The sequence below is a fragment of the Sturnira hondurensis genome, unplaced genomic scaffold (genome assembly GCF_014824575.4).
Source record: "Sturnira hondurensis isolate 20B ecotype Veracruz unplaced genomic scaffold, ASM1482457v3 Scaffold0010128, whole genome shotgun sequence".
Classification (NCBI taxonomy): domain Eukaryota; kingdom Metazoa; phylum Chordata; class Mammalia; order Chiroptera; family Phyllostomidae; genus Sturnira; species Sturnira hondurensis.
Window position 1 is genome coordinate 3,761,357 of NW_028082759.1, and position 15,213 is coordinate 3,776,569.

General features: G+C 36.0%; 1 protein-coding gene across 1 annotated transcript in view; it reads left to right on the forward strand.

Moving 5' to 3' along the window:
* Positions 1-15,213, forward strand: part of RXFP1 (relaxin family peptide receptor 1) — an 81,316-nt gene that overhangs the window by 56,145 nt on the left and 9,958 nt on the right. Inside the window, exons 7-12 of the mRNA XM_037058290.1 lie at positions 1,250-1,321; positions 1,412-1,483; positions 2,054-2,128; positions 10,332-10,403; positions 12,187-12,258; positions 13,800-13,871. Of these exons, the coding sequence (XP_036914185.1) occupies positions 1,250-1,321; positions 1,412-1,483; positions 2,054-2,128; positions 10,332-10,403; positions 12,187-12,258; positions 13,800-13,871 (435 nt within the window). The remainder of the gene's footprint in view (positions 1-1,249; positions 1,322-1,411; positions 1,484-2,053; positions 2,129-10,331; positions 10,404-12,186; positions 12,259-13,799; positions 13,872-15,213) is intronic.

The following is a 15,213-nucleotide window of genomic DNA, read 5'->3' on the forward strand; positions in this document are numbered from 1 at the left end:
CAAAATGTCAATTTAAGATCTGTCATAGTAGAGAAAAAAATCAGTGTGGTCCATGTATAAGTGCAAGTTAAATTTGAATACTAACATCCATATTGTATATGAATCATAGGCAGAGAAGAAAAAGGAGAGGAAAGAAATCGAAGTGGGAGGCATGAATCAAAACAGTGTCGTACAACAGTATTATTGTATTATTATACAATAATAAATAATATTGTACTGAATACATATGACTTGCCAGTGCTGATACCATGCATTGCCTCAAATGTTGCAACAACGCCCAAAAGTAGAGACTAATAGTATCTCCATGTCGGAGGTGGAGAAACAGAGTCTTTCAGAAGTTAATTGCTTGCTTAAGGTCACACTACAAATAAGAAACAGAGCTAGGAATCACACTGCCTGGCAGCGCGTTCAGAGCGGTGGATTGCTGCTGCGCCGAAGAAATTGAGCTAGAAACAGACATGGCAAGAGGAGAACATCAACAATGAAGAGAAGGCGTTTCCTCTGTAAAACAGTGAGAAGTGCAGTAGGAAGGGTGGGGTCAAACTCTTCAACAAAGCATACAGTGCCTTTTCTCCAGAACCGCGGCCCCTGGCTGCCTGCCTCCAAGGCCCAGCTGTTGTTTCTCACAGGCCCAAGGCGAGGAGGCCACGCTGAATTACCTTCTGATCCCTCAACTTGTCATTCTCAATCTCCTCTACCTAGACAAACTCCTATCCATGCTGTGCTTGGTGGATGACATGTCTTCCTCCAAGACGCTTCTTGGTTGTTCCCCCTTTAGTAAAGTCTCCCTGTTTCCTTGCGCCTTCGTGCTCTGCGGTCCCCACCCAGGGAAGCCAGATGCTTTCCACCCTGCAACGTCAGAGCAGCCACACGCTGTCCACTTCCACCTTTTCCCCCTTCGCTGTAACCACCTGTGTACGTGCCGACTTCCCTTTAGACTTCAGCCCATCAAAGAAGTAAATGGCACACCTAACGTAGTGCCATCCAGTAGGTGCCCAAAACAATCCGATGAATAAATGGACAGATGAATGAATACACGACTGATTGGCTTATTGGCTGATTATGAGAGAACTAAAACAAGACATAAAAACATAAATGATAGAGAACTTTTAGGGATCCGAAGGCAAGGACAATAGCATGATGAGACGAGTGTATAAGAAAATTTAAAGTGGATGATTATTGTTTTTCATTTCCTTATTGTAAGATATCAGGAATATCAAATTTATTGTGGTCATTTCTCCTTTTTCAGGTTTCTTAGTCATAACAGAATAACCTTCCTGAAGCCAGGTGTTTTTGAAGGTCTTCACAAACTAGAATGGCTGTATGTTTAATTTATTGGGCATTTTATAGTATTAAGTTTTATTTTCTAAATATATGTAAGTGAATCATTTTTTTTTCTTCGGGCTGGCAGGATAATTGAAGATAATCGCCTCAGTCAAGTTTCCCCACTAACATTTTCTGGACTAGATTCTCTTATGCTCTTGTAAGTACTAAAATTAAAGCAAATATTTTAATTAAAAGACATGAATAAAAATTACTGCTTTGAGTTTAACAGCATTAAATTTGGAATTGTTAAAACCCTAAAAGGCTTTTCTGCTAGAAACCATTTATTAATTACAATGTATGAGACTATTTTGTAGTTCTAAGATTTTTCATAAGATTTTCTCTCTTCTACAATGTCAGCCCACCAAAACTGAATACAGCCTCGTGGCGATATTTTATTAAAATATCCCTAAGTATACCATTACTATCCTATGTAAGTTTTTTAAGGATATTTTTTGAAACATCATTCATTTAAAATCACCTCCTTTTCTCTGCCCACTATTGAAAGGCACAAGTTTTTGTTCCATTACCAATATTACTGCTTCCTCCATAGGACAGATATTTGTCAAATTTTATCACTAACAAGCACTTAAATACACCACAGACAAAAATAGACAAGATAATTAATGGATTTCCATGGTTTCATAAGAATAGTGATAATACCATGTTTGACTTAGGTTAAAAAAAGAACTAGGAAAATGTGACCTCTCAAATTTCTTTTCTTTTTCAGGGAACTGATGAATAATATCCTCACCCATCTGCCTGATAAACCTCTTTGTCAGCACATGCCAAGACTGAATTGGCTGTAAGTGGCTGTATCTTTTCATATAGAAGTCAACTAACTTTTCTAACTAACTCAGTTCTTTTGAATATTAGGTTTTATAAAATGATATTTTGTTGATATTATATCACATTTTCTCAGATTAGTTTAGCACGATTTTGTTATTAAACATCCCCATTATCTAAACTAGCTCCTCTAAACTCTCACCAAAATAAAGCATCTCAAAAATAAAAAAAAAACTTGGAAGCAGAAAGAAGACAGAAGGAAGGTCATAGTATCTATATAGCATCTCCTCCCCGACTTTGACCTGTTCACCTATTAATTTGATATGAAAAGACTGAAGTTCCTAAATTCTGCATAATGAGAACATGATGCTTATAATTCATTTTTGAAGTCTAATCATAATAGAACATGTGTGTTCCATGGAATTTGTTACAGAATAGCTTTGCTTGTGGTAATAAGTATCATGCCACCTACTCAGAACTCAATTACCCTATAAATTTGACTATTTAATAAGCAGGTAAATGAAGAAATAAATAAACTAAATAACTATTAAAACATTTGACCAGTAAGTGGCATATGCACTGTCCGATGAAAACTCCCTCTGTTTCTTATTGTGTCGAAAATTCTCAGAATTTTGAAGCACACAGTAGATTTTAAATGCCAGGTAAAAGTAGTGGGGGAAGTTACAGTAAGAAACACTGATTGTTGTCAGAAGGGACAACTGTCAACCTGTGAATAAAACAGGAGTGAGAAACGCTATAAAAACCAGAGAGTGATTTAAAGCATACTAGTTTAGAACTGTTGGGGGGAAGGCAAACACCCCAGAAATCATTATGTAGTGCAGAGACCATCTTGGTATTGGCACAGTGTCCTCACTGATGACAAGTAAAGTCATTAAGGAAACAGCAAATTAAGTTATATACCCTCTATTGTAATTAAATTTTGGTCCAGATGAGTACACTCATAATTATTCATGCTCAGTAATACAAACTTAGTTGTAAAGCAAAATTAATATTTACATAAGTAAATTAGCAATTAAAATGCATGCATTGAGACCAGAAACAAATGTGGGAGCTATTATGCACATATAATAAAAAACCTTGTCTTTGCTTTTAAAAAGGTAGCCATATATACATTTCATATAAAAATGATTAAGATTTATTGCTAAAGAAGTGGACTTTTTAAAATTTTATTACTAAAATTACCATCTTTAAGTTTTATTTATTTAAAACAACTCATTCCATATGCAGTCCTAATAGTAACTGTTATCCCAGTTTTAATGCTAGTAATAATAATTTTTGCTTTATAAGTATTTATTTCTTTGAAAACTAATTATAATATCTTCACTTTGCCCATGAGCTTTTATTTAGCAAGTATGAACTAGAAAATCTTATAGCTGTATTGGCCAAAAAGATGTTAACTCTGATTTAGTAGAAAAATACACATAAAAATAAAAAAATGTGATAGCCCAGGATAATATGCTTGTAAAATATATGACAGAAAAACAGATGAAAACCTTTAATAGAGTTCCTTCAAAGCAATTTTAGAAACTGTAAAAACTACAATAAAAGTAGAAAAATTTAAAAAGGAAGAAACAAGTAGTAAATAAGTATGTGAACAGGTGGGCAATAGTCAAAGGTAAACTGAAGGTCCAGAGAATAAATTAAACTTTTAGTATGAGATAAGACTAAGCAAGTTTATATATGGGTAGAAGAAGCTCATATAAAGAATTCGAGGCCCTGGCCATGTAGCTAAGTTGGTTTGAGAATCATCCCACTATGTCAAGGTTGTAAGCTTGACCCCTAGTCAGGTTACATGCAAGAACGCATGAGTGCATGAGTAGGTGGAACAACTCGATCTCTCTCTCTCTCTCTCTGTCCCTTCCTCTCAGGCTTTAAAATCAATTAATCTATCAATCTATAAAAGAACTTGAAAATAGAAAAAACAGTGAGGATATATCATGGAGTAAGGTACTGGAAGACATGGAAAAATAAATTATGATACACACAAAGCCATGAAAATGAATGCACTATCCTTTCAATAAACATGGCTTCAATTTCAAGAACAAAATTGAATTATAGTATGAAGGAAATATTTCTTTAAGGCCCCGGCTGGTGTAGCTCAGTGAATTGAGCACAGGCCTGCAAGCTAAGGGATCGCAGTTCGATTCCCAGTCAGGGCACATGCCTGGGCTGCAGGCCAGTTCCCAGTAGGGGACACACGAGAGGCAACCATACATTGATACTTCTCTCCCTCTCTCCTTCCCTTCCCATCTAAAGATAAATGAATAAAATCTTTAAAAAAAGAAAAAGAAAAGAAAATATTTCTTTAATAAGCCAGAAGTAGCTTTACAGATATAATACAAATAAATAATATAATAATTAATAAATAATACAAGAATAAATTCTGGGTATCACATACTCATAACTGTAAATCTACTTTGCCCACTCCTGTATATATCTTCTATATATGTAATACATATATCACAATTCCTTTCCAAGAATATCATGCTTAGGCTATAGAAACCCACAAGATGATATTGCTCCCTCTCTACCAATGAGAAAGAACTTTACAGTCTACAAAATCATAATTTTCTGAAGTCCATCAGAGTTCTATGGAGTGACCAGGAAAGATAGCATATGTACAATGTCCCACCATCAGCAGAGCACAGAGTGCACAGTTGGCAGTCACAGAACACATACAAAGAAAACTGCTAAGATTTTAACACACTTATAAAGGCTAAGTGTGAGCTAGTACAACATTTTAGAATAACTGGGAACCCCACACTCAGAAGAGTCAGCTACTTCCACCAGGCTGTTTTCCACTGGTCTCCACGAGCTCACAGGGGAAAGTGGGAGTAGGCAAGGAAAACAAAGAGAGTCCCTCTTGGTGACACACAGGCACAAAACCTCACCTTCTTCTCTAGACTTTCCTTTTATAAAGCAAAAGCTTGAAGTCACTGGGCAAGGGACAAAAAATCCTCCTGCAGCCAGGGACCAGGCCTAAATCCACTGCTTCCTAAGGAGAAGTGGAAGCAAAAGCACCCCACCCCAAGGAAGGGGCCGAAAAATGTCCCCAGCCAGGACTTGTGCTGCCACAGAGCGGTAGGTAGAGCTCACCTGTTGGGACATCTAGGGCAGGGGGAAGCAATGCAGAGACAACCCAAATGAACAAGAAACAAGTCCATTGTCAAATTATAAAGCAATCAACAGAACCAGACCCAGAGCTAACTCAGATGTTACAACCTCCAAACAGGGACATGGAAATATTTGCAACTAATAGTTAAATGATATAGTGAAGAAGGGGGACAATATCCATAAACACCTGGGACACGTCTGCAAAGAGATGGAAGAGAATCAAATAATCACTTCTTCAGGCATAGCAGCAGACTGGACACAACTGAGGAGAGACTCTAGGACCTTGAAGATGGGTCAACAGAAAGCTTTCTATTTGAATCTAAAAGAGGAAAGAGAGTAAAATAAAAATGGAACAGAAAATCCAAAAGTTGTGGGAGGATGTAAAATTGCCAAAAAAATGTGCAAAGTTACGGAAAAAGGAGAGAAGGAGAATAGCAGTAACATCTGAAAAGATAATGACCAAGAATTTTCCAAAATTAATATCATATAACAAACCAGAAACCTCAGACTCTCAGGAACACCCAAGCAGAAGTAGGAAAAAACCTAGATAAATTATAGTCAAAATGCTGTAAATCAAAGATTAAAAGCAAAACAAAATAAAACCTTAAAGCAACAAGAGAAAATTGAGATATTACATACTGTAAAATAAAGATCAGAAATGCCACACTTATTTTTTAAAAAGCTGTCGGGGGTTGGTTAATATTGGAAAAAAATAGACTCCAGAACAGGGACTATCACCAGGAATAAAGAGGGATATCACATAATGACAAAATGGTCAGTTCAGCAACAAGATATCGTAATTCTAAATGAGTAGGCGGTTTCAAAATGAAAAAGTAGAAACCATAGAACTATAAAGAAAAATACCTAGGAGTCGAGACATGTCACTTAAAACCAGCGAATCTACCAATGTGTGGCTATTTCACATTCCCAAGATGAACACTAATTAAAAGCATATAATTTATCTAAATCATATGGTGGAAGAGAGGTAGAAGAACATAAAAAAGATAGTGTATACTAATTTCATCATTTTTACAATAGGAAATTAATAAGAATTGTTATTCTTTTAGAATTAGAAAATATAGTATATTGGGTAAAGTTTTAATTATTCTAGTAATCAATAAAATATGCAAATCTTTTAATATTAAAAGAAATAATTTTTTAAAAGTCAAACCATTTGTTGAATGTTTTTAATCTGTAAAACCATATGTTTTCAAATAGCAGACTAAGATCAGACATATTAGACATTATCAATAAATGTGGGTGATCTAAACTTAAACTATTAAAAGAAAAAAAATTTCTAGTTGACTCATAAAAGAAAACCCACCCTAGTCCTGTTTACAAAAAGAAAGTACAACTATAACTAAGTGATTAAGAAATATTAAAACCAATAACCTGATCAAAAGTATGCATAGAGATGCAACCAAAAACAATGCAGGCATCATATTTTTTATCTAAGTAGAATTCTGGCCAATTGCATTAAATTATACTAACAAGGATACTTAAATGTGATAGTTTGCAATGTTTAATATTACAATGTAATAAATGATCTTACATTATGAGCATATATACCCCAAGTAGATTCATAGAACAACCAAAACAAAAGGAAAAATATAGCTACGTAAGCAGTAAGAGATAGTAGTCCACGTAAAACCATAAAAGGGTTTGGAGAACTGAATAACATATTTAATAAGTTAACCCTAATTGATGTATGTCGAACTGTGATGTCCCTTCTCAAAAACAGAACTGATGTATTTGGGACTGCAATGAGCCCTGCTAAAACACTACCTTCCGGAACTTACCTACATCTAGATATAGCCATGTGACTAAGCTCTAACTAATGAGGTTGAAGAGGTACTTCTGGGACATCTCTTTAGAAAGAAGAGGCAGATCCTTCTTTCCCTTCCTCATCCGGAGCAAAGGGATATTGTGGCTGAGCTTTAGTATTGTCTTGGCCCGTGAAACGAGGACATGTGAATTGTGAATGTGGGAGATCTGAGCTTCTAACAACTTTGTAGAACTACCACACTAGCCCTGGACTACCTAATTCTAGAATGTTTTTTTTCCTTGAAAAAAATTCCTCATATAGTTATGTTGCTATAATTGGGTCTCTGTTATGTGTATCTGCACCTAACCCTGATAGAGATAAAACTGCAAAGTAAGAATTCCCAAAGAACATTCACCAAAATTCACCATATATTTTAGGACACACACACATACACAAACCAAATGCAAGGGAATAGATAGAGGAATTAGCCTAGATCAGGAGAAGGGTCATCTGAGACTAGAAGGAGGCCAGGTGCATTCACAGGTAAGTCTGTATATGTCAGGCAGAGTCAAGGGCTTTTCCCTTTTTGATCACCTCGATTTTTTCTGTGAAATAGAAGCCAGAAACGTTTAAAAGGCTGGGAGGAAATGGAGGTTAAGGAGGTTTCTGTGGTTAGAGTGCCACTAGGGGGAAAGAGAGAAAGTTGAAAAGGAACAGGCAAGATTTTTGGTATTTCTGTTTTGTTATCATTGTTCTACAGGTTTAAGAACCAAATATTTATTTTTGGCCAGCTCTGCCATGTATAAAGAGAAAAAGAAAATGGTTAGGTTCAGAGGCTCATCAAGTTGGAAAATTGGTCTAGACACCAAGTAAACAAAGAAATACCCTTCTCAGCTCTCTAAGAGCTGGGAGCTGGGAAGCAAGAAGCAGATTTGTGTATCTCAGCTAATACGTATACTGCAAATCAGATCACTGCACATCAAGGACTGCCTCTCATTTTAGGAAGAAAGAGCAAGTTTATAACTCAAGGTTAAAATAAACTTAAATAAAACTGACAATGTAACCAAAAGTCCCTAGTTTATGCCTTTATGTGTATCTCCTACTAATTTTTAAATTAATAAATATAATAATAACATAAATATAAACACTACCTTAATAGGAAAAAAGTTTCATAAGGAGTTAGCAAGAAAAGATAATTAAGGATATTTTGTGAGGCTTAAGAGAGCATCGCCACCTGGTGGTCAATTGGTGGCAACAGCAGTAAAATAGCAAAAGGAAACGGCAGTCTGTCCACTGACGTACACTGAGAGTTCAAAAGCCTTGGTGAAAACTAATGACCGAAAACAGCAAGCGCTTAGTTTCCAATTTAGTAGAATAATAGAAAATTTTCTTTAAAAGAATGTTCTAGACTCAAGATTTGAGATTTTAATACACTATTCTATGTAGCACAGAAATTCTTTCTACAAAACCCTTGAGTTATGGTGCATTGCCTCTGTTAAGTATGAGAAGCTTTTTCTCTGGGCCGTAGATTGTGAGCCTAAACTTAAAACATTTTGTGTCCTTTAACCAGTAAGTCTAATTTTGCAACCTGACGCAGCATAGAAAAACCCCATGATGTGTTCTGTGGCCTGCCTTCAAACGTATCTCTCTTGTTTTGCTCCTCTCCAACCGAGTGGATTTCTAGACCCCTTGCATCCAGACCTTCCAGATATACTTTGATTTGTCCATGTCTGTTTCTCATTGCAGTGCCCAGAATAAACCCGACTGTCTCAGATGTAGCCTAACCAGCAGAGTGCCAGCCCTTCTTTTACTGCTCCCCATATTTACCTTACAGATTTTCGTAGCCATGTCACAGTTTAGCTCGTATATTTGAGCTGCAGTTATTCCTACAGCGCTGTGTTATCTGGTGACCACTAAACTAACGGTTGGTATACACTGAGGAGATTTAAGGACCAGCATTTACTTTTGAAAGTATATCCCTAACCTCAGCTAACTCTGTTCTACGAACTTTCACCATAAACCTAACCATAAAAGAGGGGCAATAAAAGAATACCTTCATGATAACTAGAAGAGAATGATAGAGCATAAACTTTTTGACAAATTTTGCTGCTCAGACCAGATTCCTGTAGGTGACAGTCACATAGCAGGAGAGTTCAAGTAGGGTCTACTAGAGGGACCCCCAAAACTCATAATTATGTTCTGGAAGGTGGGCCCCTTGTAGTACAGGCTTCTCCCACTAGGCGTGTGTTCTAGGAACCCATCTGTAACAGTGTACCAGCTGACGTTGTTGTGAGAGGTTGCATTCAGCTTCAGGGAATTTTTTTAAGGCTCTTTCAATACATTTGCCCATTTCATGAATGGAGACTTAGGAGCACACCTGCCCACACCATGCAGTTTTGACAAAAAATGGCATGACCCCTATGCCCCACCCTCCTTATTCACTCAATCTTGCCCCACACAACTTTTTTGTTTTGTTTTCCTGGGTGATAAAAATTCTCAAAGGGAAGCATTTTGCCGACATGGTAGAGTGAAACAAAAAAATGGCAGAAGCATTCAAAGACATCAAAACTGACAAGTGTAAAAACTGTCTTGAGCAGTGGAAAAAATGTTTCAATAGGTATATCAAATGGAGAGTGCTTTAAAATTGACTGAACTTGAAACATGTAAGGATAAATACATAATTTTTATAAGTAAATTCTGGGTTTTTGGGGGGTCCTCTGATTTATGCAGTTTCTTAAACTGGGAGTGGTTAGCCAAGGAGAGCTTCTGGGTCTCCCTGTGGACTGGCCTGTGTGGCGAAATAATAAAGCAAATGAGGTTATTGCAGTGGTAAAGGCTACTGAAATTCTTTTCTGGGAAGTGTCTGGACAAGGCAGATAAAGGCGAAGTATTGTTTTGTCAGGAGCAGCTTCAGCAGGCCACAGCAAAAGAGGGTCACACCACGCAGAGCAGTGCCATCGGCAACGCTGGACAGATGCTTAATGCAGTCAGTCCATTATTAAGTCTCCGTTAGTAGTGTTCACCCTAGCAAAAATTTTCAATTTGGTTTCTTCTTTTCACAGTCCTCAGGATAACGTATGTGCCCATATGAGTCAGGGATACAGATGTGATGACTCAAACCACTCTAAATACTAACACAGAAAAAGAATCGTTCAATCTATATAAACATAATTTTAGCTATTATGTAAGTGGCTACATGTAAGAATCTATATAAAATAAATAGTGTGTGAAAAAAATTATTAGAAAGCAAATAATTGTCAGCCAATTTATTTCTGCCTATGATGACAATTTAGCTTTATTATCTTTTATTTTTATGTTTCAGGGACTTTGAAGGCAACCATATCCACAATTTAGGAAATATGACTTTCATGTCCTGCAGTAATTTAACTCTTTTGTAAGTAATGTTTTATCCTTTTCAAGTAATGATGTTTCTCTTTACAAATAAAATGAATCACTCATGTGAACAGAAGCTAGCATAAACATGCATGGTAATTACGGCAAATGTTCACTCTCAACTTGAAGTTTTTTGAAACTGAAGCACAGGGGCAAACTTACTCAAGTTCAAATTGTGGTTTACCATAGAAAACCATAGAGTCACAATATACCTAAATCAGCACAAACGCAGTGTATGTTGGAGGTCGGTTTTTCTCAAACTTGAGGAATAGCCGTTTGAATGGAAAGAAATTCTCACAGACCACCTAGAATCTGTCCTCGGACCTCACTTTGAGAAAAACACTAAGTTTAAGTCTTAATCTATAAGAACATTTGCTCTTTACAAATTATTACTGCAAAGACTGTGGGCACAAAATAACTACAATCAAAGTTTTTAAAGAGCACTGCAGAGTATTCAAGCCCCGGAGTATGTAACTGTGAACACCAGGATAGAGCTTATAATGTTATTAAGTATAGTGTATCCTTATGCTGCTCTGGCCTATTTTAAAATCACATTCCTCTTCCATGAAAGTAAAGGATTCTGGAGCTTCCTTTAATATAAAAATACAGTATATATCACTTTCAGTTTATTTAAACTGCCTACTTTTCTGTTTATTTTCCCAGGACAGTGTTTCTTTCAAACTGTGGGTTTGCAGCTCACAGTGAGTGATGAAAAGAGTCTAGTATGCCCTTACCATTATTTCTTTACAAGTAAAGTTGAATTGAATTGAATAAAAGTATCAGAGTGTAATTCAAGTCATTAAATGTATTGTTTCAAGAATCTTGCACTGTTTGGTGGCACTTTATGTCCCTAAGTAAAATGCATTTTTTCACTGTAGGGTTACCATAGAAAAGTTTGAAAGCCATCAACCTAGAACACATAGGACCCCTGGGCAGAGGCAATGCAATAGCAGCAACTGGAACAACAGTAAATGTTCTCCCATTACAATGGATTCAAGGCACTGAACTATTTGACCACTTCTACAGTGAGTTCAGCAGTCTTCAGAGGCAGGATGTTCCATGTCAATCACGCAAAATAGTTCATATTGATTGCCCAAAGGAAACCAAATTCACCTAAAGAATATGCACCAAATATATATCCAAAAATACTTAGAACTTCTCTTTTGTTCTCCTTGGCAAGTGCTTGTGCTTTTCTGGTCCAGAGACATTGGGAGGAGGTGGTAACGGTTTCGAGTGCTGGGAGGAAATAAATACTAAAGGATGGGGCCAGGCCAATTTCTAAGCATGTCACACAATGCTTAAAAAACCAGAAACCCTTTGACTTGTCTGTGTTAGCTCATATACACGAGATCCGTGCTGAAATGAACAGCAAGAGTTACAGTCATTCCACATTCCAAACTAGAGATCTAACTTGCTCCAGCTTAGGTTAGACTTCCTTAAGCAACTGCACCCTAAATTGCATCAACTACCCAGTGTATCTGAGTGACGTCCTCTGGTGGGTATTTTGTTAGAGATGCTACATCTACTGAAGAGACTCCCTCTGCTCTAGGTTGTACGACATTTAGTCTGTTCTCAAGAGTTGAGATTTTCACTATTTACCTTGCAAAGTTCTTCCCGGTTTCACTTTAAAATTTGAATGTTTTATTTTTATCATTATGAATAGATTTGAAATGTTAAAATTTTTCTATAATTGCCTTTGTTTTTACAGGCTGTTAATCTCCTCTCTAATAATTCACTTCTCAGTTCCCTCAAGAAGCTACAATGTATGTTTCTTTTTCTTTCAGGATAATGAGAAAAAACAAAATTAACCACCTTAGGGAAAATACTTTTGCACCCCTCCACAAACTAGATGAATTGTAAGTTTGATTAAACATATTAATGAAATTTTCTCTCTACTGTTTTTAATTCACACTTGTTACACTTATATGTTTTTATACATTAAGAAAGATTTGTTATCTCTTTTCTTAGCATAATTTATATACACCTTGAGCCATGAAGGAATTCTGAGAGCTCATAAAGATGTGCATTAAAGAAAAATGTAAGATTTGAGGAGAGTGAAGTAAAGGAAACATACATGCAGAGAAAGAATAAAGTCAGGGTAAATTTAATAAATAAAATACATCCTACATCACACTACTCTACTGCTAAAAGGACAGCTAATTTGTTTTAAGTTTCCTAAAGGGTTAGGACTCATAGATCATTAAAATAAAAAGACTTGACTTTGCTGATTCTGAAACCAAAGGATAATCTTTGATTCATAGAGAAACTGGGCACTGCTGTGGGTCACACCCCAACCTACAATAATGAAAGAGAGAGATAAATTAAGTGGTCCTTTTATATGTCACTTAGGATCTAGGCCAACAGTATCCCATTACACGATTTACGACGTAAGAACTATATGTCAGAATTTGCTCTGAGAGCCAGCACTCCCACCTGAAACCGCTGAACATGATATATGGAGTTTGAATATTGCAGTGGACTGCTCTAAATCTGTTTTTTGCATTGCCTCACTAACATGAGCCATATTGTACTTTATTTTCCTTCCAGTTCCCGCACAAGGAGCTGGAATTGTACCACCCCTTTTGCTTAAATATGAAGCAGGCAGATTCGGTTTATTGGTAGTCTTCTAATTGGGGGTAGAAAGAATAGCTGGTCCCAATATATTGTACACCTGAAAGTAATACAATACTGTATACCGACTATATGTTGATAATTTTTTTAAAAAGAAGAGCTAGTTGAAAATTAAGCTAGATACCAGATACCCAAGATGAACAAGTATAGTTCTTGTACTCAGAGAACTCGCATCTTTCAGAAGAGGAGCACGTATGTAGAAACAGTTTTAATGTAATGTTACATATGCTGCAAGTAATGCACATGCTAGATGCACTATGAAAGAAATGTGCACGGGTGGTATAGGGGAGGGCAGAGGAGAGAACACCTACATCCTGCTCAAGGCGTATACAGGAGCCAGTGTGTAACAACTGTGAAAGACACGTGCTCTTGAAAATCCACTTCAATTTCAAAATCATAGTAAACCCAAGCAAATTAAAAAGTAAAACTCCGAACTGTATTTCTACTCTAACATGGAAAGAAGGAAGGAGGGTAAGAAGGAAGGGAAAAGAAGAGGCACAACACATACACGACACATTGAACTAGAAAACTGCACCTATTACGACCAGGCCAAATACCATCAAGTATTTGTCTCTGAGGGAGTGATGAAATGAGGTAAAATATTTTTATCTTTTCCCATTTCACTTCCTTTTTAAAAAATTTTAGACATCTGGTAATTAATATAACTCAATAGCATTGTTAAAAGTGGTATAATGATTTACTATTCAATTATAGAACAATAAATAAAGTCACGAAAATAATGTAACTTTTGCAATTATTTCCCTAGGGATTTAGGAAATAATAAGATTGAAAGTTTTTCACCACATGTATTTAAGAATCTGAAGGAGCTCTCGAAATTGTAAGACTGATATTAATTTTGTCACTTCATTTCTTTATTTCTTCATTCCTTTTCTGTTTTAAATTGTGATAAAATGTGTTCAAGATAAAGTTCACCATTTTAACTATTTTTAAGCGTACCGTTCAGTGGCATTAACTACATTTACATTATTGTATAGTCATCACCACCATCTACATCTAGAACTTTTTTGTCTTTCCAAACTGAAACTCCATACCTGTTAAACAATAATGTCCCATCACCCCCACACACACCAGCTTCCACCACTCTATGTACTGTCTCTGTAAATTTGACCACCCTAGCTATCTCACATAGCCATGGAATCCTACAATATTTATCCTTTCGTAACTGGCTTATTTCGCTTAGCAAAATGTTTTTAAAGTCCATCTATGTTGTAGCATGTGTCAGAATGTCTGAATATAATTATTGTAAATAATAGTAGTAATTCATTAATTGTCTGTATTTCAATTTCTAATTCATGAATTAAGATTATTTTGTACAATAATAATCTACTGCGTGTATATACCACATCGTGTTTATCCATTCATCTATGATAGGCATTTGGATTGTTTCCACCTTTTAGCTATTGTGATTTACGCTGCTATGGGTGTTCAAATTTCAACTCAAGACCTTGCTTTCAATTCTTTTCTGTATATAACCTCAGAAGTAGAATTGTTGGATTGTACAGTAATTCTATTTTTGATTTTTTGAGGAAGCTCCATACTGTTTTCCATAGCAGCTACACCGTTTTACATTCTCGCTAGCAGTGTACAATGGTTCTGATTGCTCCACAACTTTAACAACACTTTTTACTTTCTATTTTGTCGATAACAGCTAACCTAGTGGATATGAAATGGTAGCTCATTGTGTTTTTGATTTGCATTTCCTTAATGATTAATGATATTAAGTATCTTTTAATTTGCTCATTTATTTGTTTATCTTTTTTGAAGAACATTTGTTCCAGTCTTTTATCCATTTGGGGGGTTTTTGTTGTTGATGTTGTTGTTGCGTTCTAGTAGTTCTTTATATGTTACATATTAAACTCTTTTCATATATAATACGCAAATATTTGCTCCCACTCTGTAGGTTGCCTTTTCGCTCTGTTGATAGGTCCCTTTGATGCTCAAACGTTTTTAATTTAGATGTAGTCCAGTTTTTTCATCTTTGCTTTTGTTGCCTGTGCTGTAGTGTCATATGCAAGAAATCATTGCCTAACCCAATATCATGAGTGTTTTCCCAAAGTTATTCTTGTAATAGTTTATAGTTTTATCTTTTATATTTAGGTCTCTAATCCGTTTTGAGTTAATTTCGTAGATGGTTATGAGCCAACAATTTGCAACCATTT